The 26,000-nt window shown below is 44.5% G+C and overlaps 1 protein-coding gene across 1 annotated transcript in view; it reads left to right on the forward strand.

Moving 5' to 3' along the window:
- The window catches only part of JADE2 (jade family PHD finger 2), a 189,463-nt gene that overhangs the window by 154,872 nt on the left and 8,591 nt on the right, over window positions 1-26,000 (forward strand). Inside the window, exons 10-11 of the mRNA XM_044664689.1 lie at window positions 15,503-15,620; window positions 25,715-25,843. Of these exons, the coding sequence (XP_044520624.1) occupies window positions 15,503-15,620; window positions 25,715-25,843 (247 nt within the window). The remainder of the gene's footprint in view (window positions 1-15,502; window positions 15,621-25,714; window positions 25,844-26,000) is intronic.

Raw genomic sequence — 26,000 nt, forward strand, 5'->3', positions numbered from 1 at the left:
AGGTTGTTCTGAAAATCAAATGAGATCGACATTTGCAAAAGTGCTATATAATGCTAGCTAATATTATTCTTCTTCTCAGTACCTGAGGACTTGTACCTTTGAGTCATTCTGTATTAAAAGAAATAAACTTGTAAACCTCGAGTCAATTAAGTCTAAAAGAAAATGAGAATCGGCATCTCTGTGACCCCTTGCTTGGGCCAGGAACTAGCAATGATATTTGTACATTTGTACATACAAAATATATTTGTACAGCACTGTCTATATTTCAAAGTGCTTGAACACTGGCTACCTTAACAAATAAATCTTAAAGACCAGATTGTAAGGGAGGTAGGACAAGGATTTGTATTTTGCCCATTGTACAGGTGGCGGAGTGGAAACCCAGAGAAATAAAATGACTTGTTCAATGTTTCCTAGTTCATTTGTGGCAGAGCTGGGATGGAAACCTCATTCTGTCTCCCAAGCCAAGGCCCTGGCTAGGACACAAAACTGGCCCCAGCTTGCCTGGGTTCTTAGCAGTTGGACTCAGCCATGGTGACTCAAGGAACCCTCTGATGTTACCACCAGAAACTGTGACATCATCCTAGCATGGCCACATTGTGGCATAAGTTGTGGAATGTGCAGGGAGAGGCGGACAACTTAAGTTTCAAAATTGTGGCAGTTTAATTCTAGTGCCAAGAATCTAGGGCTAAGAGATCAGAACTGTGAAATCTTTCCCATTCATTGAAGCACCTGCTTTGTGCCCAGACTGGAGCTAGCTACTGTGCCTGGATAGCTCTCAGATAAGGGTATATTGGACATGAGGACATGAACATGGTACAAAGTAAGCCTAAGGGGATAGGGGAGCAGTATGTCCTAAAGGACATGCCTTCTTTTCAACCTCTCCCCACAAAATGCCTCTTCCCTCCATCTTCTAGAGTTAGAGGAATAGTGGGAAAATGAGAAGGAAAAGATTAGGAAAAAAACATGGTGAGAGGAGAGGAAAAAAGATGGGAGGGAAAGAGATATAAAGAGAAAGGAGAGAGAAGGGAAGGGCAGATGGGAAGAGAGGGGAGACAGGTGAGAAGGAAAAAGAGACAAAGAGAAAGAAGGGAAGAAATGGAAGTTAGGAGGGAAGATGAAAAAGTTGGGGAGAAACAGGGAAAAAGGGAAGAGGAAATGAAAGTGGAAATGGAAGGAGAGGGAGGACAAGGGAGATGATAGAAGAAATGGAAGGGGAAAGAAGCAAGGGAAGACAAGGATCTTTTGAAAAAAGAATCATTCTGTTATATTTTGGGTAGGTAAGGGTATTGGTGTGGCCATCCTAACCTAGGATGGGCCCTGACTCTTAGGGCTGCCATGCCAAGCAATTCATCCACTACTTCCTCCCTGGAGTCCTCTTGGCCTATTTGAGGGTGCCAGGAAGGGGTGTATTAGAGGAAATAAATTCCAAACTGAGTTAAGCAGCATGACGGAATGGGAAAAGCCCTAGCCTAGATTCTGTTCCCAGCTATGTCACTAGCTAGACAGAAGACTTTGAACAAGTCTCTTCCTCTTGCCAAACGTCATCTACCTCCCGTGAAAAGAGAAGAATAGAGGTCAAGCTGCTCTCTAAAGGCCCTTCTTCTGGCGACATTGTGATGCAGTGAATGTGGGCTCTCCACAATGCTGCTTTCCAGGAATGGCAAAGCTGAACATCCATTTCAAACTGTCTAATGTTAGATCTCAGCCAGAGAAAAAATGACTGCCTGTTTAATGTAACCCAGAGTGGCTCTCTGCTCAGGGGATGTGTAGGTACCAGCCCCAAATCACCCATCTCATTCATTGCCTCTGGGAAATGCTCCAGCAACCATCTCCTCATCCAAGAGCACCGAATGCCAAAGACAGAGAGTTACTCCCTGGACAACCATCGCCCTCCCTCCAGGATCCCTCCTGCTTCAGTGGTAGTCTCCTTTCTTGGTTGCATTGCCCCCACGCATGTGTTTGTTTGTGGGGCCAATGGAATGAGCTTTATACTGAAGGTTTATTAAGCACCTAATATGTGCCAGGCATTGAGCTAGAAGCCAGGCATACAAAAAGAAATGTCTCTCCCCTCAAGCAGCTCACAATCTAATGGGAAGATAGTAAGCAAACAGTTATGTATAGATGATATACAGGGGGAAAGTGAATAAAAGAAGGAAGGCACTGGAATTATCAAGTGTTGGGAAATGTAGGGAACTCATTCTAGGTGTGGGGGTCAGTCAGAGAAAATTCCCAGAGCGGAGAGATGGAATATGTTGTTTGAGGAACTGCAAGGAAGGTGAATGTCACTGAATCTAAGAGTGCATGTAAAAAGACTAGCAAGGCAAGGAAGGAGGCTGATCTAAGGGGTTTTGAGGGGGCAGCTGGGTGATTCAGTGGATTGAGAGTCAGACACAGAGACAGGAGGTCCTGGGTTCAAATCTGGCCTCAGACACTTCCTAGCTGTGTGACCTTGGGCAAGTCACTTAACCCCCATTGCCTCACCCTTACCACTCCTCTGCCTTGGAGCCAAAACACAGTATTGATTCCAAGATGGAAGGTAAGGGTTTAAAAAAAAAAGAAGAAGGGTTTTGAATGTCAAAGGAAATTTTTCTATTTAATCTAGGTGCCAGTAGGGAGCCACTAGAGTTATTGAGAAGGGGAGATTCAGAACTGCATTTTAAGAAAATCATATTAGTGGATGAAGGAATGATGTTTCAGACTTAAGAGAAACTCAAGATAGGCAGAGCCACTGGCAAGTTATTGCAGTAGTCCAGGTTTTAGGGTAATGAGGATCTGCCCTGGAGTGGTGGCAGTGTCAAAGAAGAGGAGGGAATTTATTTGAGAGATATTGCAAAGGTGAAATCAACCGTCCTTGGCAACATATTGGATATGGAAGGTGAGGAACCAAGGATGACCCCTATATTGGGAGTCTGAGTGACTGGGAGGCTGGTGGGACGACACTGAGGAAGTTAGAAGTGGGGTGAGTCATGTTCTCTCTATTTCTCTACTTATTCAGCATTATTCTTTGCAGCCCTTTCTTGGCTTCTTCATGAGAGACCACATCATTGACTGAGTGTCCATGGGCAAGGCTGTTCTCCCTAAAATGTTCTGTCCATGTGTTAAACTTTATCTAGCTGTTTTATTCAATCCCTTGCTCACCTAAGCTGTAGGTAGACAGCTTGCCCTGAGAGGAATTACTCTTTTGGAGACCAGTTAGCCAAATATCCCTCTGGATTTTTTTTAACTTCTGGCCATATCCATGCTTTTGGAAAATGATCAGTCTCGTGCCCAAAATTCTCACACACTCCAGATGCTAGGTTAGTCATGATGGCCAAGGGGTGCTGGTTTGGCCAAGTCTGATAATCACTCCTTCCTGTGCCCCCTTCCTCGTCCCATCTTAATGAAGGATTTTAAAGGAAAGATTTCCCTGTGAGAGTCCTCTGAACTCTCAAAGTATATTTCTCCTTTACCTCTCTATGTTGGGTTTTGAGCACTACTCTCTGGAGAGAGAGACTTTTGGTGTCTGCTTTCTGTTTCAATAAATTTCCTGTAAAAGACAGTGGATAGGCCAGCCTTAGAATCAAGAATAGTCTGGGTACCCATCCAGTCTGACCCATACTAGCTATTTGACCCTGGGTGAATCTCTTCACTTCTACACTCCAGTCAGCTCTCAAAGTCTTCAAGTTGCTGATATGCACCGGTGCAAGTTGTTTTTATATCAGGAAACCATAGGTCCAGACCATCCCCTCACCCCAAAAAGTATTCTAAAAATAACCACTCTCTTGTCCCACACATTGTCATGAGTCGTTCCAGACACACTCCATGACTTTGCTGCTTCCAGAATAATCCCATTGAAGTCCTGACACAAATGTGAAACTGGAAGAAGCAGGTGACAAAAGGTATTTAAAGAAGAATTGTGCCTTTCATACAGGAAGCTTGCTTTGCTTCCAGCATGCAAAAGGAGACTAAATTTTGGCAGGAGGGTGGGGGTTGATAGTGGGTGACACTTGAAAGTGTAACTGTGAAAATTCTGGATGTTTAGATTAATAGTTCGTGACGTGCAGCATAGCCATCTCCAGTTAGAGTGATGCCACTTCCTTAGACATGCTGCAGGGAATGAGATCATTTCTTTTCTTGCTAGTCCAGGGCATCCACAGAGGCCTGAAGTAGAGGCCACTTTAAAAAATACTCTCATATTTATTCCCCTCTTCAACATAAAAATCTTCTCCATTACCTAAAATTATACTATTAAAAGCTTATTTGATTCAATCCAGGTTAAGTGTTCAAGGCACAAAGATAAAATAAAAACAATCCCCTGCAATCCAGGTGTCTGCTAATTCTATTGGAGGAAGATGGGATGCCTCATTTAAGCAAATACATATATATGAGATTTGAAGGACAAGATAGCACTAGCAATGAGGCCAATTAGGAAAGTTTCCCAAAAGGGGTAACAACTGAATCAAGCCTTGAGAGAAGCCAAGAAGATTATGAGGCAGGGGCAAAGAGAAAGGACATTCCAGGTATGTCCTATAAAATAAATCTATAAAAGCATGAGGATAGGACATGGTGTGCTAAGTTTGGGACCCAGGAAATAGTCCATTTTGGCTACAAAGTGGAGTGTGCAATGAGAAGTTGACAGTGAAATATCCAGAAAGTTAGACTGGAGACAAACTGAAGGACATTAAAAGTCAAGCCAAGGGGGCAGCTAGGTAGCTCAGTGGATTGAGAGTCAGGCCTAGAGATGGGAGGTCCTAGGTTCAAAGCCGACCTCAGACACTTCCCAGCTGTGTGACCCTGGGCAAGTCACTTGACCCCACATTGCCCACCCTTACCACTCTTCCTCCTATGAACCAATACACAGAAGTTAAGGGTTTAAAAAAAAAAAGTCAAGCTAAGGAATTTGGTTTTTATCCTATAGTCCAGTGATGGCAAACCTATGGCACAGCTGCCAAAAATGGCATGCAAAGCCCTCTCTGTGGGCATGTAGCCACCCCCCACCCCCAGTTTGTTACTAGAAATGCTTCCCTCTCCTCTCCACTATGTCTGTTAACATTTTCACAGCCCCCACCCCTCTGCACAGCAGCCCAATGGGAGCACTTCTTTCTCTCCCTCTCTTCACTGTGCCTGATGACGTTTTTCACATCACCCACTCCTCTGCCCAGCAGTCAATGGTAGTGCACAGGGGGTGAGGTGGGCAGTGCACAGGTAGCAGAACTGGAGGGGAGTGGAGCACTTGGGCCACTCCCCTCCCCCTCTCTACACAAACTGAGGACATTCCTCACTTCACCCACCCCTCTACCCAGCAGCCCAATGAGAGTGCTTTTTTCCTCCCCTGTGTGGGGTAAAGGGCAGGGTGGGGGTGCACCCAGCACTCCTGGGAGGGTGGGTATGGAACTTGGTCTGGGGGGTGGTGTGGGGACAGGGCCCGGCACTCCATCTCTTTGCCATCACAGCATAGTAAGTAGGGAGCCACTGAAGATTCTTGATCAGTAACAAACATTGTCTAACATGGTTCAGGAAAAGTCTTTTGGTAGCTCTGTGGAGAATGAATTAGAGAAGGGAGGGACTAGAAACCGGAAATCCAATGGATAGGTTATTGCAATAATCTAGGTGAGAAGTGATGAGGAAATGAATTAGAATGTCAACCATGTGAGTGAAGGTAAAGGGGAAAATGCCAGAATTGTTCTGTATATAGAATTGTCATGACTTGACAACTGATTAGAAGAGGAAGAGGAGTTGAGGGTAAATTGAGAATAACTCCAAGACTGCAAACTTCTGTAAATTGAAGGTTTGAGGCATAGTCAGCAGAAATAGAGGAGTTTAGAGGCAGGACAGATTTAGAGGAGAAGATAATGAGTACTGTTTTGACCATGGTGAGTTTGAGACACCTGTAGGACATCTAAATGGAGAGCCATCAGGCCGATCTCTGGAACCAGACTGGAGCTCAAAAGTTCCAGAATCAACTGCATAATGATGACAGCTAAACTTACAGGAGCTGCTAAGATTACCAAAAGAGAGAGGTGCTCTACAGAGAAAGTCAATCCAGGTCAGGGCCAAACAGGATTAGGGGCAGAGATACCAGTGACGATTAGGATTGAAAGGCTTTAAAAGCCTTCCCCCAATACGATCCATGATGTTGTGTTCAGTTGTTTTTCAGTCCTATACAACTCTTGTGACCCACTTTGGGGATTTTCTTGGCAAAGATACTAGAGTAGATTGCCATTTCCTTCTCTAGTTCCTTTGACATATGAGGGAAACAGAAGTAGACAAGGTTAAATGACTTGCCCAGAGTCATACAGCTAGTAAGAATCTGAGGCCAGATTCAAACTCGGGAAGATCGGTCTTCCTGACTTCCCGACCCCTATCTACTGTTCTACCTCTCTGCCCTGTCATTGAGGCTTATAAAAATGCAGGTAGTCCAGAGAGAAGTTATTCCTTAAACTTATATCAGCTCAAATTTAGATATTAAAGTGGCAAAGGACTTTAATGATCATTCAATCCAACCCTACGTTTTACAGATGGGAAAACTAAGGCTCAAGGGAATGAGAGAACTTTCCAAGGTCACTCAGTGATTTAACAGCAGTCATTATTAGAACCCAGATCTCCTGACTCCTCCCTCTGAGGGCCTTTTCCATCCTCGACAAAGCCCCATGGGAAAGAATAGAAGTGGGATTGGGCTGGATACAAACTTTAGTGACTTCCTCAACGACTGGCACAGGCTGGTGCTGCTGCCACTTGGATCCTCAGCCTCCATTCTGTAACTCAGAAAGAGCATCATTCATCACATTTCTTGGCCCCTTCCCATCCCTCTTGAATGTGCTTCTTAATCATTCCCACAGTGATGATGTTTATCTGTTATTTACATCACATATCTCAGAAACTCTCATCCATAGAGACATTCATGCCCATTTGTTTTTTGATAATGGAACAAACCTGGATTCAGTTAAATAGGCTGCTGTGTCCTGGCCCATAAGACAGGAGCAGTCCAGTTCTGGGGAAGTGGAGAGAAGCATTATAGGCATAGCTTCTTTTGGTTGCTGAGGCAGCAGGAGAAAAGATAGAGCCTGGTACAAAGGCCCTGAGAGATTACAACCTAAATACTGTTTGTAGGTTAACAAAAATTGGTTTGTGGGAATGTCCATGATGCAGGTTGGGAGAGGATTCAGCAGCAAAAGTGATTGGGGGTGAAGAGGTAGTTGCTTAGCCATTCCCCAGTTGATAAATGTGCAATTGTCAGATAGAGAAATCAAAACTATCAATAAGCACATGAAAAAATGTTCTAAATCTCTCACGATTAGAGAAAGGCAAATGAAAACGCAGAGGTACCACCTCACACCTTGCAGATTGGCCAATATGACAGCAAAGGAATAATAAATGCTGGAGGGGATGTGGCAAAAATTAGGACACTAATGCATTGCTGGTGGAGTTTTGAATTGATCTACTCATTCTGGAAGGCAATTTCGAACTCTGCCCAAAGGACTTTAAAAGACTGCCTGCCTTTTGATCCAGCTGTACCTCTGCTGGGTTTGTACCCCAAAGAGATAATAAGGAAAAAGACTTGTACAAAAATATTTATAGCTGCACTTTGTGATGGCAAAAAAATTGGAAAATGAGGGTATGCCCTCTGATTGGGGAAACAAATTGTGGAATCTGTTGGTGATGGAATAATATTGTGCTGAAAGGAATAATGAACTGGAGGAATTCCATGTAACTGGAATGACCTCCAGGAATTGATGCAGAGCAAAAGGAGCAGAACCAGGAGGACATTATACACAAAGATGGATACACTGTGGCACAATCAAACATAATGGACTTCTCTATTAGCAGCAATGCAATGATCCAGGACAATTCTTAAGGACTTATGAGAAAGAATGTTATTCACATCCAGAGAGAGCACTGTGGGAATAGAAACACAAAAGAAAAACATATGAATGATCACATGGTTCGATGGGGATATGACTGGGGATGTTGACTTTAAATGATTACTCTATTGCAAATATTGATAATATGGAAATAGGTTTTGATAAATGATACATGTAAAACCCAATGGAATTTGCTTTGTCATCTCCAGGAGGGGAGAGGGGGAGAGGAGGGAAAGAACATGGATCATGTAATGATGGGGAAATATCCAAAGCTAATTAGTTTTTAGAGAATATTAAATTAATAACATTAAAAATTTTTTTTAAAATAGGTAGTTGCTGGAAAGGGGCATTTTCAGTCAGATGGCAGCAGATTCTGGAAGGAAGGCCTCTTCTTTGAACCCAACTTGTTTATTCCTTTAGCTTTGCCCCTTTCCTCTCATTCATAACCAGCCACTCTGGGCCCACAGCTTCTAGCAAATATGGTTTGCCAGAACTGCAGGGATCTGGGGAAATACTTCATGTCAGCCTCTGTTAAATCCCACTGGACTGTCACATTTTATGGTTAGCTCAGATTATTCACTCTCCTAAAAAATACAGACATAGGATTTGGCCCCAAAGAGTAGCAGCTCTGAAAACAGGGCCTTACTTTCTCTCCTCATAGAGTTATTTATTCATGGCTGGCAAAAAAAAAAAAAAATGCAGTGTTTAAAGCCAGCCCATGACAAATGCTCTCTGGTGTAACTGAGCAACTGTGTCGTCATTCCAGGCAGGGACTTTTATCAGAGAGGGAGAGAGAGAGAGCCCCCGCTCTGCTCCCACAGAGTTCTGTTTAATCAGTGACTTCCTAGGACCAAGGAGCAGCTGGAGTGTTATTCCAAGAAACTCGGCAACAGATGGTTTATGAAGGAGCTAGGAAGATCTGGGAGTAGCTTTGGGACAAGAGCCCCTCACTGAGCAAAATCCCACTGGAGAAAGTTTGTACATCATCCCCAGTACATTCATTCTCTCTCTCTCTCTCTCTCTCTCTCTCTCCCTCTCTCTCTCCCTCCCCCGCCTTTCTCTCCTCTGTCTCTGTCTCTCTCTTTCTCTTTCCCTCCTCTCTGTCTCCCTCTTTTTTTCTCTCTCTCCTCTCTGTCTCTGTCTCTGTCTCTGACTCTCTCTCTCTCTACTTGCTACTAATCATACTCAATCATACTCATATCCAGTATCCACATCTGTTGGCTCCTGGAGCTCTGTTTTCCTGTGTAGAAACTACAGTAGGGCTAAGATCTATACCATTCAGATATTTAGTCTGCCAGGGCTTGGTCATCCCAGCTCCCAGAAATCTGACATTGTTTCATAGCTTTGGGACCCTGGGCCTGCTAGTTTGTCACACTCCCTAAGAAGGAGTCACCTGCCCCTGCCTACAACCCATCCCCACTTGCCCAATATGGAATTGGCTCCCAGGACCTTCACTGGGATAGATACCCTTCTCTCTCCAACACTTTGAATACAAAATCAGCATCAAAAGATCTTCCCTTAGGTATCCTCCCTTCCTTCTGTTATTCATCCCCCTTCTCTCTGTATATCATGCACTCCACTCTGCTCTTTCTTTCTTACTTACCCAGTGGCCAGACCTTTCCCAGAATGATCAACACTTAATTTCCTAGCAATAACTCTTATCTTACCTCTTCCTTATCAATTCCTCCTCTACCTCTTAGGGTTTGGGTTTTGTTTTGTTTTGTTTTAATATGGAAAATAAAAATTGCATCACTTGACAAGAGGAATTTATTGCAATAATGGGTTGATGATTATTTTTTACATTGTAAGTGCCAAAGCTTTAGTAATGCGGAAAGGCTTTAATAAAAAACTTTACAAACTGGAAAAGTGTGTGAAGGGGTGGAGACACATAGCTGTAGACAGCAGCCTACCCCATGCCTTCTTTGCCCAGCTGTTAGCCGCCTTTCTTCCTCCCATCATTTTCAGACCTAATATGTTCATGCATTAGTAAAGTAAATCTAAGAAGTAAAATCTCATTGATAGGCAAGAAAGAAGGTAAACCAAATGTTCTGGCAGTATTATCCTTGGTATTTCCTTGGTACCATGTTCTTAGCTCCGTGATGCACCTTAGGAGGAAGGAGTATTCAGGAGATTTTGTGATCCTATGACCAGGCTTCTGTTTTCAGGAATCTCACATTCTGCTTAGAGAGATAAGATCCCACATAGGACACCAAGAATGATACAGGCATTGTATGAGTGTCCTAGATAGTGGTAAGTGCCTGAGGAGAGAAGAACAGTCAGAAAAAGCTTCCTGGAGGAGATGGGAAACCAGCTGGGTGCTGAAGGATCAGGATGTAGGTTTAGATAGGCCGGTGAGAGAAAGGAGCACCAGCAGGAGTAAAGACTCAGTGTAATATAGTGCATGCAGAGCTAGTCTTGGAGCCCTGATGACCTGCAACAAATACTGGCTGTGTGATCCTTGACAAATCAAACAAGTCAACCTTTCTGGACCTGAATTTCTTCTTCCTTGATAAAATGGGGGGGGCTAGATTCAACCTCGTTCCAGCTCTGAATTTATGATCCTACGAACCTGGTAACTGCTAGAGGAAAGTAAGAAGCCTGGCTTGACCCGAGCAGAGTGTGTGTGCTGAGGAGCATGGGGTGGGAACCAGAGCTGGATGGATGTAAGATCCAGCTCGGTGTTTGTTCATGGAAACGAATCAGCCAGAGAGTTCAGGATGCTGCACTGATGTCTCTAACTTGGTGGGACAGGATGACAAGGGCTGAACTCTGGACATTTAACCACAATACAGTAATGTAGAAAAAAGGGGACTGGATCCTGGGGTCATTGTTTCTCCCTCCTATATCTCAGGCCTATGGAAGCCAAGATATTTGCTTGATCTCCAAGGTAGCTGACCTACCTGAGATGTGGTGTTAGAAGTAACCTGTCTTCCCAGCAGAGAGGACAGGTCACATCATAGGACTGGACTCACTTCCCTCCTAAACCAAAGCTTTTAAATTTTTTAACCTGTACTTTCTGACAAAGAATGAATACTGTATCAATTATCAATTCCCTTTCTACTTGCTAGGGTTTGGGTTTGTTTGTTTTTTAATATAGAAAACTAAATTTTTTGGTTTTTTTGTATTGATTCCAAGGCAGAAGAGTAGAAAGGGCTAGACAATGGGGGTCAAGTGATTTGCCCAGGGTCACACAGCTGAGGCCAGATTTGACTTCAGGATCTCCTGTCTCTAGTCCTGGCTCTGTATTGTTACAATTAAAATGGATATAGATGGATGTAAATAGAAGTATTAATATTTTAATTAAAGCCATGTTGATAAAATAAAGACCACGCACCTACTAAGATCTAACTCAAATTGCCCGCCATACCTTCTGCCCATCTGGCTGCCTTGTACCAAAAATGGCATCCCAATCAAGTGCTCTCTATTTAAGCTACTTTTTACGTTGGCTCACATCACCACGTAAGACAGGAAACCCGTTGAATCATGGGAAATGTAGTTTCAACGTTCCCTAAATGTCCAGAGGAAGTTTATGTCATATATCTAAATATTTAAGGCTCAAATGAACCCCAAATTCCCAATATCACATTCCCCCCTGAAAAGCAACGAGAGACTCTCATCCCCTTGAATGCTCTTGTAATAGTAAACTAACTTTTAAATTACAGAAATTTGGGGATAAAAGAAAAGAGGACAAAGCAATGAACCAATGATTGCTAGCAACATTGACAAAAAACCAAATATATAAAACCTTATTGTACTAGGTACCTAAAGTCAATTCTAAAGACCTCTTATAAAATTATAATTTAAATTTTCAAGGCATTAAAATCTCCAAGTTTGTACACAATTATCAAGATAGAATAAAAACTTTAGACATGTGATCCTATAGTTGAGATGACAAATTCAATATACATAAGGCTTATGGGCTTTTTTGCAACTTAATAATTTTTAAGATGTTCATAAATGGTACAGATAATAGTTTGAAATAGGCCATGCGGCCCATGCTTGCCATTCTACTTCCTCTTTGAAGAGTAAAAGCTAGGGCCCACGTGGAAGCCAAGTGGGGTAGGGGCTAGAGAAAAGCCTAGGTCAGGTTTTAGAAAAACCACGTGGAGGGCAGTAGTGGAGTAGAAGTTCCCTTCAGGTTAAGGCTCAAATGAACCTCAAATTTCCAATATCACAGTCTCCAACAAGTCAACTAACTGTCCCAAAGCAGAGCCTATTGATCTGAATTTCAGAAAAGCACACTCCAATCTGTGTTTCAGCAATCAGGGCATTCTGCTCAGCCTAGAAGTCTCTCCAATAACCGAATGGGAGCTGCTATTCAGGAATCTTGACTTGAGGGAACTGTCTAGGCTGGGGGCCAGGCAGCACCACAAGAGCCAGGCAGGACAAAGGTTGTGATTCTTTATTCACCCTGTTCCCTCCACCATAGCCAGGTGCCAGGGTGGACCAGTGCTTAAAGATACAGGCTGAGCACTTGTGGGAATAACCTTCTGGGCCAGGCTCCACCGCTACATATGCCACATTTCCCTGAAGGGCCGTCCTGTGGAAGAGAGATGAGACTAGTTCTTCTTGGCTCCAGCAGGCAGAACTGAGGCCAGTGGTTAAAAGTGGCCGAGGAGAAGATTTCAGCTCTGAAAGAAGAACTTTCTGACAACCAGAGTTGCCCAAAAGTAGAATGGGCTGCCTCACAAGGTCCTGTCCCTGGAGGTGTCCAGCTAAGGCTCTATGCCACCTGTCAAGGCCGATCTAGAGGGAATTCCTGTACTGTGTAGCTTCTGGGAAGGGTTGGCCCTTTGCAATTCTCCCACAGTCTAGGATTTTGTGAATGGAGGCCCTGCGTAGGGACTTGTCCCATTCAAGCAGTTGTGATTAGCACTTCAAGCATCTTTGGAGCGCCTCTAGTCAAGGGAATTTCTAGTCCCTGTTTGCAAATGTGTCAGCAGGGACAGCTCTATGTGTTGGAAGCTTATAGGCTAGAACCCCAAACCCTGGCCTTCCTGAGGAAGGTACAAATAGCAAGAATCAGCATTTTGCATTTGACCTCCCTAATCTCCCTTGCCTACTTCTGCCAAAGTCTGATCCTGACATTCAGGCTTCAGTATGAATAGACACATTCAAATGGTAGAGCTGGAAGGAACTTTAGAAAAGGACTTCACAAATGCCTTTGAAGCTCAGCTCTGGCCCCCAAATTTAGGAGCCAGTTAGGTTTGTCAAGTTTGAAGGATGGAGATAGGGAGGTAGGAAGAAGGCAGCTTCTTGTGCCATGGGGAATTTTGTTTCTTCTTTTTTTTTTAAACCCTTAACTTGTGTGTATTGGCTCATAGGTGGAAGAGTGGTAAGAGTGGGCAGTGGGGGTCAAGTGACTTGCCCAGGGTCACACAGCTAGGAAGTGTCTGAGGCCAGATTTGAACCTAGGACCTCCTGTCTCTAGGCCTGACTCTCAATCCACTGAGATACCCAGCTGCCCCTTTGTTTCTTAATTCAAGTTCAGACCCAAAGTAGAGTGACCAGAATTCTTGACAGAAGCTCTGGAAAGGCTTGAAGTACTTGTTGTGGGGAAGGTGAACATATCTGGCCAAGGGCACAAAGGGAAGCCTGTTGACCAGTGACTTCTCCTTTGTCCTTGCTCCTCATAGAAGGACAAGAATTAAAGCCTGGTCTGTTAGAGTAGTACCTGGGGACCGCAGCACATGAGGAGGGTGGATTATGAAAAAGAACAAAATACATTTATCTACTGAGATAGGGATAGGCCCTTGTGGGGATCCAGAGGCCAGGGAAAATATTCCAGCCATCTGGGAATAAGGCAGAGATGGAGGAGGGACTGGGAATAGCTATGTGGCACAATGGATAGATTGCTGGACCTGGAGTCAGAAAGTCTCATCTTCCTGAGTTCAAATCTGGCCTTAGACACTTAGTAGCTGTATGACCCTGGACAAGTCATCAAATCCTGTTTGCCTCTGTTTCTTTCTCTAAAATAAGCTGGAGAAAGAAATGGCAAACCACTCCAGTGTCTTTGCCAAGAAAAGCCAAAACAGGGTCACAAAGAGTGGGACACAACTTAAAAATGAATGAACAACAGGGGCAGCTGGGTAGCTCAATGGAGTGAGAGTCAGGCCTAGAGACAGGAAGTCCTAGGTTCAAACTCGGCCTCAGCCACTTCCCAGCTGTGTGACCCTGGGCAAGTCACTTGACCCCCATTGCCCACCCTTACCACTCTTCCACCTATGAGACAATACACTGAAGTACAAGGGTTTAAAAAAATTTTTTTTTTTTAAAAATGAATGAACAGGGAGGTCTACCCCTGGAGGAACATCCAGCCTAGGGACACTAGATAGGTAGGGAATGGATGAAATGGTAAATGGTTACTTAGCACTGACATGGGGGCTGACTGAGATGATGTTAGTTCTTCATAATCATTGATCTTGGGTAGATTTCCTAATGGTGGAGATGGAGTTAGTGTTGCAGGAAAGCCAGCAGCTGAGGTACAGGGGTGTTTGCTTCCTCCTGAGTCTCTACTCTTGATAGGAAGAGGAGACGTTTGGGGTGTTCAGGTGACAGCACTTTCTTGCAGAACTTGGCAATTTATCCCCATTTTGCAGATGAGAAGCCTGAGATTCAGAAAGGTGGTTTTTTTCTATGAAAAGTACTTTTATTGAGTTCCTAAAATATGCTAACTATTGTTCTACAGGCAATATTATTAGCTGAACTCTCTATCGCACTTATTTATCAGGCACTGTGGTATGTCTTTTGCAGTTATCTAATTTGATCCTCACAACCCCCTTGGGAGGCAGGTGTTGTTATTATCTTTATTTTAAAGATGAAGAAACTGAGGCAAATAAAGGTCAAGTGATTTATCCAGGATCATATAGCTAGTAAGTGTCTGAGGTGACATTTGAACTCAAGTCTTCCCAACTCTAAAACCTACAATCTGTACATGGTACCACCTAAGAAGGATATAAATATTTTTTTTTTTTAAACCCTTACCTTCTGTCTTGGAGCCAATACTGTGCATTGGCTCCAAGGCAGAAGAGTGGTAAGGGTAGGCAATGGGGGTCAAGTGACTTGCCCAGGGTCACACAGATGAGAAGTGTCTGAGGTCAGATTTGAACCTAGGACCTCCCATCTCTAGGCCTGGTTCTCAATACACTGAGCTACCCAGCTGCCCCCAGGATATAAATATTCTTGCACAATATAGTGACTGGAAAAACAAGACTAACACATGTGAAACAGTGTTACATACAACATACAACATATCCAAATAAAATAAATTTCTTAGTTATATCATTCTACAGGTCAAGAAGGTCAGAGCCAGAATCCCCCCAAACCTAGCTTCTTCACTGGGTATTAGCTTATTCATAGGACCATCGGTCTTAGATTTAGTCTTACCTTTTTTTTTTTTCTTTTCCAAATGGGGAAACTGAGTGCAAAGAGTCATGCCCCAAGAGCCAACTTGGGACACAGCCTCAGCCATCTAATCCCATCATGTCCAGGAGCTCAGTGTAGAAGGGGAAGGCCAGGAGGAAGAGAAGGGTTTTGGGTACTCAGCGAGGCCCTCAGAGGCAGCGTTTGCTACCCCCCATTTCTCAGTGCCCCCAGAGAACTGAGAGGGGGCAGTTCTCAGAGTCACTCAGTAAGGTGGAAAATCTTTCTTGTGTCTCCAGGTTAGAAATCTGTGCTACATGGTGACGAGACGAGAGAAAATGAAGCACTCCATCTGCAAGCTTCAGGAACAAATATTCCACCTTCAGATGAAACTCATCGAAAAGGATCTTTATCAAGGTAGGAGCCCCCTCCTGGGCCTGGCGCTAGCTGGGGTGGCCTTTCCCAGAGCCTTGTCCTACCCACGTTCTCCCCTCTTTCTAAGCTAAGACCCATCCTGGATTGTGCCAATCGATTGCCCTTCATCCCTGGGAGATCAAGACGTCAGTCTGTGGGAAATGGACAGATAGAGAGATGGGGTGGTGGGAGATGATGGGCAAGGTAGGGTACTGGTATTCTCAGATTAGGACATGTTTTACTGACTGCTCTCCCAATGTTGAGACTCTGCTCTGGTGAACATGGGAAGAAATATAGTCCTGGATTACAAGGAGCTAGGAAGGACAGAAGAGAAACCCTGGTGCCCTGCCCTCAAGGAGCTCGCAGTCTTTCTAGGAAGATGAGACACAAAATAACTACATTGCGTTCACTTAATGCTCAACATAAAAGACAATTAGGTCTATGGCATAGACATAGGCAGGCTGGAAGGGCGGCGATCAGTGTCATCAGGGAAGGCTTCCCAGAAGAGGCAGAATTTCAGCGGAGCCGCAGAAGGATGTGCAGGAGGGATTGCTAGATGCCTTCTGTAAAACAGAAGAAGCTCCTCGCTCCCTTCTCTTGGCCTGTGCAAAACTGCCCCCTGGGGAATGCCCAGGGTGGGACGGCTGGCTGGGAGCTGCTAGAAACCAGACTCCAATGGTCCTCCGCTTGGCCAGAGGCAGAGCTCAGTGCTGAATTCCAAGCAGATTTGGGGAGGAGGGGTACCCGGCTGAATCCTGTACCTCCCTCCGTCTCCACTTTCCCTTCCTGGATCTGCCTCCTCCCATCCGGATTCAGATGGCACACTGGGAGCCGTTCATAATGGTGGGCCAGAGGACACATCTGGGCTGGCAAACTGGAGGAACAGTTGTCCTGGCACCAGGAGCGCTTTGCCTCAGGCTTGGGAGAGAATCAAAGGTTAAGCATTAATGTTTTGGCTTCTGGCTGCCATGTTCTTTGGGCTCTGACAGCTCCGGTTGTTTATGGCCCAGTGAGCTCCGGCCCTGGTGCCCCAGACAGAAAACAACCCCCAGTCGGGCTTCGCGATTTGGATAGATTGTCCTTCAGACGCCGCCAGCCCAGCTTAGGCCCAGCTTAGGCCCAGCTTAGGCCCAGCTTAGGCCCAGCTTAGGCCCAGCTTAGGCCCAGCTTAGGCCCGAGCCCCTCCCAGCCTGCTCCAGAATTCTTTAAGTCTGGGAGTCAGACTTGGCTCGCACACTCGCTCATTATCCTCATTGTCTTTATTAGTAATAAGCCTAAGATGCAGCAACAAGCAGCCAGCCGTAGAGGGAGGGAGCTCGGGGTCTCCGGAGGCGCGGGCGCCCCCACCTCCTCCCCCCCCCCCGCTGCAGCGCGGGCCTGGACACCGAGCCCTTTTCCAGCATCTGGCCCCTTGGCCAGCCTCTCGGCAGTTGTTGTGTTTGTGGTCTGGAGCGGGATCAAGCTGGGTCACATGGGCGGAGGGGGGGGGAGGACTTGTCTCCCGGCTGGCCGTTGGGGACGGAGTGTTCTTTCACAAAGCTTCCCTCTGACTCGTGGAGTCAGAAAGCCACGTACATAGGGGGAGCTCCAGGATCCTGGAGCTAGAGTGGACCACCCTCCCCGTCCCTGGGAAAAGCTGAGCCAGGGGCGGGGCGGGGCGGGGCGGGGCAGGGGGAGGGGCCGTGTCCCCAGGAGGCGGCTTTCATAGAGCCAACTTTCCAGGGACCACATTGAAGCTGGAGAGAGGGAGCCATGAGGGAAAGTTGTTTGTGGCCTAGGTTAAGAAGGCTGAGAACAGAACAGCTGACCTCAGCACGTTCCACCCTCTGCAAAGCACAGCCTTTTCTTTTTTTTTCTTTTTAAACTCTTACCTTCCATCTTGGAATCAGTACTCTGTATTGGCTCCAAGGCAGAAGAATGGGTAGGGGCTAGGCAATGGGGGTCAAGTGACTTGCCCAGGGTCACACAGCTGGGAAGTGGCTGAGGCCGGATCTGAACCTAGGACCTCCTGTCTCTAGGCCTGGCTCTCAAACCACTGAACCACCCAGCTCCCCCAAAGCACAGCCTTTTATTCTCACCCCCCCTCCATTACCCTGATGGAAGAGAGATGAAAATTATCGTTCTCTCATTTTTTTTTAAACCCTTGTACTTCGGTGTATTGTCTCATAGGTGGAAGATTGGTAAGGGTGGGCAATGGGGGTCAAGTGACCTGCCCAGAGTCACACAGCTGGGAAGTGGCTGAGGCCGGGTTTGAACCTAGGACCTCCTGTCTCTAGGCCTGGCTCTCAATCCACTGAGCTACCCAGCTGCCCACGTACTCTCATTTTAAACACAGAAACTGAGGCACGGAGGTGTGGGCTGATTTATACTGGCTCATCTGGCTGACTTATTTGTCCCTCCCCTAGGGGATTTCCATTTTATGAGGTGCTCCCTCCCCATGTGAAATATCTTAACCCAAAGCAATAGGACTTTAATAAAGGAATTTGAGATATCAGCAATAGACTGGGAAAAGAAGAGATGTTTGGGGGATTGGAAGAGACTTTAGCAGACACTTTGTCCAAAATGAAATCCCTACTACAGTATACCTAAAAGGGAGTCTTTCAGCCTCTGCTTGAAGTGAGGGCAAACTGACTGCCACAGCAGCTGGTGCCCCCCTCAACCCCATCTTCTACTTTTGGACAGTTGTAATTGTTAGAAAGTCCACATCAAGGCTAAATTTACCTCTTTGCAATTTTTACTGCCATCGCCTCAGTTTCCTCATCTGTAAAATAGATGTGAAGGAAATTTATGTCCTAAGGGGAATCCCCTGGTCTGAGTAGAGCAGAATCTAGGTGAATATACCCCTAGAGACAACTAAGAGCTGCCCTTTTTCAGTGAAGAGAAAACCCCAATAGGGGCTAGTCTAAATAAGTTTCTTAGTACCCAATCCTTCAAGAGAGCAGACCAGCAACATGCTGTGAAAACTGAGGCATTCATGGACAGATTAAAAGATGTGCCTTTTCTTGGCTGTGTGACCCTGGGCAAGTCACTGAACTTCCATTGTCTAGCAGCTAGACTCTAGCCCTTACCACTCTTCTGCCTTGGAACCAATACACATGATTGATTCTAAGATGGAAAGTAAGGATTTAAAATAAAAAAGAAAAGAAAGGCAGGAGGGATAAAGGAAGGAAGAAGGGAGAGAGGGAGAAGAGGATGGAGAGAGAGGAGGAAGAGAGAAAAGAAGGAACAAAGGAGAAAGGGAAGGAGGGATGGAGGAAGAAAGAAAGGAAGGAAGGAAAAAAGGGAGGACAGGAAGGAAGAAAGAAAAGGAAAGGAAAGAAGGGGAAAGTGGAGGAAGGAAATGTATCTTGAAAAGCAATATGGCATAAGTTGAGAGTCCTCAATTATGTGTAGTCCATACTTTTCTACTAAGTCACTGTGAGACTTTGGACAAGTCCCACTGGATGACCTAAGACCCCTTCCCCCACTAAAATTACACAATTCTAAGATATGATCATACATTTAAAGTTGGAAGGAGCTTTTGAGGTTATCTAACCCATTCACTGCATTTTAAAGATAAAGACACTGAGAGGTCCAGAGAGGTTTAAATATCTTGACCAAGGTTATACAAGGAGTTAGGTCAGAAAGGATTTGGACCCAGATCCTGACTGCAAATCCAGGGTTCTTTCTGCTGCTCTCCTCTGCCTCTTGCACCATTCCTACCCCAGTACAAGGGAAGAATTTCTTCACCTTTATCATTTAACTTCTTTTCAATTAACAAGTCTTTACTTAGCACCTCCAGTGGGGGCAGTCTAAGTGATGAGAAGGGAGGGAAGGAAGTAACTGGGATTATAGGGAATGATGGATGAGAAATGCGCCCTGCCATTGGGGAACTTAGTCTTTGGGGAAGACGGGACAGACATGGAAAACCATAAGAGAGGACTGTGGAAATGAAAACTAACGTTTATAAAGCCCTTTAAGGTTTGCAATAAATTTACAAACATTTCCCCATTTGTTCCTCACAAGAACCCTCTGAGGTAAGTTTTACAGGAGTTATCATTCCCATTTTATAGATAAAGGAACTTGGACTTGGTGGCTTGTCCATAGTGACATAACTACAAATCCAAGTCTAGCTCAGTTCCACCACACTGGCTGGCCTGGTTGGTTTCTTTCTTACTTTCTTTCCTTCCTTCTTTTTCTTCCTTCATTCCTTTCTTTCTTCCTCAAAGGTTCAGAGGTATGGAAATGAGCATGGGATATAAGGGGTCCCTGGGAGGAAACTAGCCTGGCTAGAAGAGCATGTTCACATAGGAGAGTAGTAGGAGATAGGATTGGAAAGACCTCGAATGCTAGGCTAAAAGGGTGAGGGCAATGGGAAAATATTACCTGACTTTAGTGAAAAGCACCTTTTGCATTAAAATTTCCCATCTGATGCACCACACCTTGCTTGGGAAGGACAGCCTGACACCTTCCCCTCTGGTCTGTTTCTTAGATCAGAAGTTCCGTCCCCTGTCCACATCCCTCACTGTCCCCAAAGACTCGTGTGTCAGACCGGCCACTCTTTCTTCTGCCTGCCTAAAGCAGAGCAAAGTTCTCTTGCTGCTATCAGGCAGGAGCTGTGTCGTGTGTGTGTGTGTGTGTGTGTGTGTGTGTGTGTGTGTGTGTGTGTGTGTGTGACATGGGCCAAGTTGAGAGGCCCTCGCTCAGTAAGATGGCGGCTGCCTGCTCCATCAGGGTATCCTTCAGCCCAATTGGCACCATTTGGTTATGTGATGATCAGCTGCATCATGCCAAGATGTTACTGCCACTCCCAAGAAACCATTAATTACTGGGATGCTGCCCTTTCACCTAGTCATGTGATGTTATCATTTCTGGGTCTTTTTTTTTTTCCACTTCAGAAGGAGGGGATTTCCCCCAAACAGACCTAGAGTCAGAATAAGCCCTTCACAATATGGCTCCAGATGATCGTGCCAGCTTTATTGAACACAATTTAGAAGCCAACCAAAGTAGTCCTCTTGCACAGTGTTCCATCCCCTCAGCCTTTTCATAGGTTACCCTTTACACAAAGAATGTTCTCCCTTCTCACCTCTACCTTTTATAATCCACTTTGCCTCCTGAGTTACCTTCTTTGAAACAGGCCAATGAAAATGATCCTTTTTAAGTGGAAGATCTATCAGACCCTGCAGCCCCTTGGCCAGGATCCTGCTCTTTCTTTGGAAGAGGGGAACTTTTGTCTAAGCAATCTTCTTCAAAGTTGTTGAGCTAAGTGAATTCTCTAGACTGTAGTGTGGAGGAATTAACTTAATGGTTTAGGAAGGCACCAAGGTGCAAGAAAGATGCCGGTAGTGCTGTCCTGGGGAAAGAAAGAGGCCCGAGAGAGTCCCTGCTTCTCATGATAGCTCTGCCTCTTAATTCCTTCAACAGCAGTAGCCAGGAAGAGCATTTGTCTTGTTTGAGGCTCTGGTCCCAGAGATCAAATATTTAGAGCTGCAGGTGACTTGAGAGTTCATCCAGTCCAATTCCCTCTTTTTACAGAGAAGGAAACTGAGACCAAGAAAGGTGAAGTCAAGGGCAGGCAATTGCTAAACAGCAAAGCTGAGATTCAAATCCAGATGCTCTGATTCTAAGTCTAGGGTGCTTTTTTCTCTACCCAGCTGCTTCTCTTAGAAGAAGATTGTGAGGACAAGAATAAAGATTCAGGGAATCACAGAAGAATCAGTAATCACTCTACATTGTTGAGGGGACCAGCTCCTTCAAGGGACAGAAGCAGAGCAGGGAAATAAATCTGGATGTATCCAGCAGAGAACTATAACTGGGCAAGAGAGGGCTTCAGGGCTTTCTTTCATCACTTAGTGAATGGGTGTCACCTGTGAGTTTAAGAGCATGTGTGGTAGGAAATGTATGTGTGTACTTCTGTCTCTGCCTGACCAGAATTTTGCATATCCTTTAAGGCCCAACTCAGGTACTAAAATTAGCCCATCTGGGAAGCCTTTCCTGAGCTCTCCCTTCTATTCACCACCAAGAGGCTTTTGTTCCTTTTTTTTTTTTTTTTTTTTTTTACAGTGCTCAAATTAGAGTATAGTGAGAAGAAGACCCATAAAGAAATGGTAAATCTCAGGGAAGGGAGATACTGACTCTTGGTCTTACCTTCCCCATAACACCCAAAATAGTAAATATCTATTGAATTGAAAACCCTGGAGGGAGTTTTTAATTCTAAATTAATTCTTGAGTTGTCTTTGATTCCCTTTAGATTCTCAGTGAATCCCTTCCTCTTTCCACCTATGGGAATCACATGCAGATGTAGCAGAGAACCCCCCACCCACCCTGCAGACTTCACCTAGCTTGGATCAGAGGGATGAGCTGGCAGTGGGAGATGCCCTCTGTCAAAGTAAACCTCACCTGAGGAGGCCAGAAGCAAGTCTGGGTGAAAAAGAGGGAGGTGAGATCAAAGACCAGAGTAAGGGATGAGCAGGGGGCAGAGTCTTCTGTCAGCCCTTCCTTGGCCCATTTTAGTCCTTCAGACAGTCTTCATTGAGGTCTTCATGCAACCCCAGGTCTCTGAAAAGAAAAGCTCAGAGCTGACCAGGCCTCTACTTAGGCCTTCTCCTTCAGTATTCATAGGAAGTTTTTAGGGAGTTTGTTTTGTTTTGGTCTAGGGGTTTAAAAAAAAATTTAATGTCACAGAAATAGTTTTTTTTTAAAAAAAGACAAATCAAAACAAGCATTCAGTCTGTCAGCTTTCTCTTAGATGGCCTGTCAATGCAGAAAAAAAAATACTTACCCTAAGTAGATAGAGTTGACTGATGAAAGTCTGCTTCTTCCAACAGCTGCAAAAACTTAGCTTGTTCTCAGGGTTCACCCTCTGCAGAAGGACTGCCTTTGGGCCTTCAGAAATTTCCCAGTGAGTGGGCCTAAGAATCAGGTACTATCTCATGTTGCTTTTTGCTTTCTAAATAAGGCCACCCTCCCCCTGCCAAAAGGCTACCAGATATTCTCAAGAGGATCATAGATTTTGAACTGAAATGTATAGATCACATAACCCAATGCTAACATTTTACAGGTGAGAAAACTGTGGCTCAGATATGTGAAGAAATTCCTAAAGTCCTAAAGACTAGTAAATAGCAGAGCTACAATTTAAACCCAGCTTCCCTGAGTCTAATGGTCCACTACTCCATGGCTTTATGTCATATTAAAAGCCAGTTCAGTAAATTGTTTAGTATTAAGGAAAGGAAAGTTTATCTTTACAAATATGGATCTCTTAGAAGGATCTATTGTAAGAGAGTGGGATTTCTACTTACAGTATTTGATGTTTTAGATATAGCAAGAAAGCAATTGGGCTGATGATGTGGATGAATTGCTCTCTCTGTCTCTCTCTCTCTCTCTCTCTCTCTCTTTCTCTCTCTGTCTCTCTCTCTGTCTCTCTGTCTCTCTCTCTCTGTCTCTCTCTCTCTCTCTGTCTCTCTCTCTCTCTCTCTCTCTGCCAGTTGACACTGTCCTTAGAGTTCTATGTGCTGGTACAGTACTGGGGAAGATAAATTTATAAATAGAAGTAAAGTCTGATTCTTGCCCTCAAGGAGCTGACACCTTAATAAATGCCAAAGATTATTCTATTTCTACCCCTTAAACTAATAAATTCTTCGGTGGTTCCCTGTAAAATGCATAATCCTCTCTTCTTGGAATTGAATTCCTATCTGGGTAAATCTGTCTCCCTATGTTTTCATCCATTCTCCTTTCCATAGGTCCCATGTTTAATTTTCCCTTTAAAAGCCAAGTCCAAGTGATAATCAATATATATACTTTATTTATACAGTATAAATCAGGTATGTGAACCAACCATCAGTTTGTGTCAGTACCAGAACAAAGACCTCATCATTGAGGCAATGAGGACTCAGGACAGATGGAATCCATCCCTTGATAGGGACACACAAGAAGGTTGCCATCCCATGTCTAATTATTTCATACTTCCTAAAAGCACAAGCATTTGATGAAAATCCCAAAGTCTTTCTTTCCTGATTGAAACACAATTCTTGAGTTGAGCATGTGAAATAGCAACAGCAATAATAATTTACATTTTTTTGCTCATTAAGATTAGTAACACCTGCATGTGTTTCCCACAACCACTCTGTTGTAGATAATCCAAGCATTATTCACAATTTAAAGATGGAAAAACTTAGGTTTGGAGAGGGAAAGGGATGGGTCACAAAAAAACCCCAGGTACCTTGGGATGAAGGGGAGAGAAGGGCAGTGTTCTTCACCAGCATTCCTCAATGTCCATGCAGGGAATTTACCGGAATTTCACTGCCTGGCAGCCTTTGGTATATGCTGCCACAAACTCCCCTTGCAAGTATGTTGCCCCAAAACTCAAGGATAAAAACAAATGGAACTTAGAGCTTATAACAAGAGCTAAGGAAAGAGTGCTTAGAGACACTAAAAATTGCTTAACTAATGTCAGTCACTCAGGAGTTAGACATCTCAGTTTCAGCAGGAGCTATCGACTGTGTGGCTCACATTGTCACCCTCCTAAAGCTTAAGACTCCCCCCAAGGTGTGGTCAACAGCTCTTGCAGTCTTCTGGCCTCCTCCCATTGCTCTACCTGCAATTCCTTAAAGCTCTCACTAGTCCTTTCTCCAGAGGAATATTTTTAGTCTATAATATGCAGTACATAAAATAAAATATATAAAATTCAAAATATTTTAAGGCAAATGTATAGCACCCCCTCCCCCAGGTTAAAACCCCCAATCAAAAATTCTCCAGCCTTGGGACACTAAAGAACTACTTCTTTCACTTTTCAGACATCACTGAATCTAGGTTGGGTTAAGATGGCTCTCCAGTTGGGTGTGCCCTTTTCCTAGGACCCAGAAGGCATTTCCCATCTGTATCAGTGCTTCTACAGGTCCAGAAACTTGACTAATTTCCTCATCATATGCAGTTTTTCTTAATAGTGGACTGTTTCCCCAGGTAGAGGGAGCTCAGCACCCTTCTGGCTTGCAACAAAATAAGAGAGGGAAAAAAAGACTAAACAGTTCCTGGCATGACATGTCCATATGGCATATACTTTATTGTGAAATTCCCCTACACATAACTTCAAATCCTATCAAGTGCAAACTCAGCCTCACATTCCATGCCCTCCATAATCTGGTCCCAGCCTACTTCTCCCACCTTATCTCTTTCTCTTTCTCTCTTTACTCCCCAACACACCACACTTGTGCAAGTCTTTACACATTAATTCACAGCAAATACCCACCCCTTTGCTCACTCTTCATCTAAATCCTACTCATTCTCTAGGAAAACTAGAACTGGAGTGAGAGTGGTTGCCTCCTCTAACTCCCCATGGCCTTTATTGTCTGTATAATATATGTATCACACAAGATTTGATCCTGCCTTATTGTCTTCTTTGTTTTTTGTTTCTTAGACAAGGCTATATAAGCACTTAAACAGAGATCCCAATTTCATGGATCCCATACCCTTTGTTGCCCCAGGTAACATGGGCCTGGGCCCTTTGGGGCTTACCAAATTGCTTACTGGTTTGCCACTGGTACAAAGCAGGGTTCTCTGACAAGGAAAGACCTAGTGTCCATATTCAAGTGAAATCTGCTTAAATTCAGCATTAGAGAGAATCTTATGCAGCTTTGCCTTAGTGTTGCTAAGGAAGATTTATGGATTCATGATAGGCATATTTAATAAGAACTTTGAGTATTTTGCCTATCTCCCAGATCCCCTCCTATCTCTTAGGACAATTATCCCAGGTTCTCATAGCATAGGCATTTCTCTAGTGATAAGAACAGAATTCTCAAATGTTAGCTGAACCCATGACCACAAGTCCCATGGCCAGATCTCTCTTTCTGAAAGTGGACACTATAGCTCTCTGATACATGGCAAGGACAAAGAAGAAAAAATGGTTTATAAATCGGCACTTGAGGGACCAGGCTCCTGTTTTGGGAACCTTTACCTTATTGAGTGAATTCTGGCAGAGCTCTTTAAAATCAGATGATTTGAGAAACTTAGATTCCCCAACCCACACCAAATCACAAGAAGCATGATATGGGCATTCCCCTCCCCTAGAAAGTTTGTACTGGAGTAATTATTTCCCTCTCTCTTTCTATGTCCATCCAACACAGAACAACCTGGAAAGAGAAGCAAGGGGAAGAAGAATGACTCCAAGTGGAAAGGAAGGGATAGCAGGAAGGCCAGCCCTGAAAAGAAAGAGAAAATGAAGCCAGGCAATGAGTTGGTCCTGGGGCAGCTTGGTAAGTGGTCTTAACCCACTGCAGCAGCCAGCCTTTCAGGCAAGGGAGATATGCCAGTCCTACCAAAGATGCTGGATTGATGAAACCAACACTCATGGACTCTTCTCTCTCTCTCTCTCTCTCTCTCTCTCTCTCTCTCTCTCTCTCTCTCTCTCTC

Source organism: Gracilinanus agilis, chromosome 2 (genome assembly GCF_016433145.1).
Source record: "Gracilinanus agilis isolate LMUSP501 chromosome 2, AgileGrace, whole genome shotgun sequence".
Lineage (NCBI taxonomy): Eukaryota > Metazoa > Chordata > Mammalia > Didelphimorphia > Didelphidae > Gracilinanus > Gracilinanus agilis.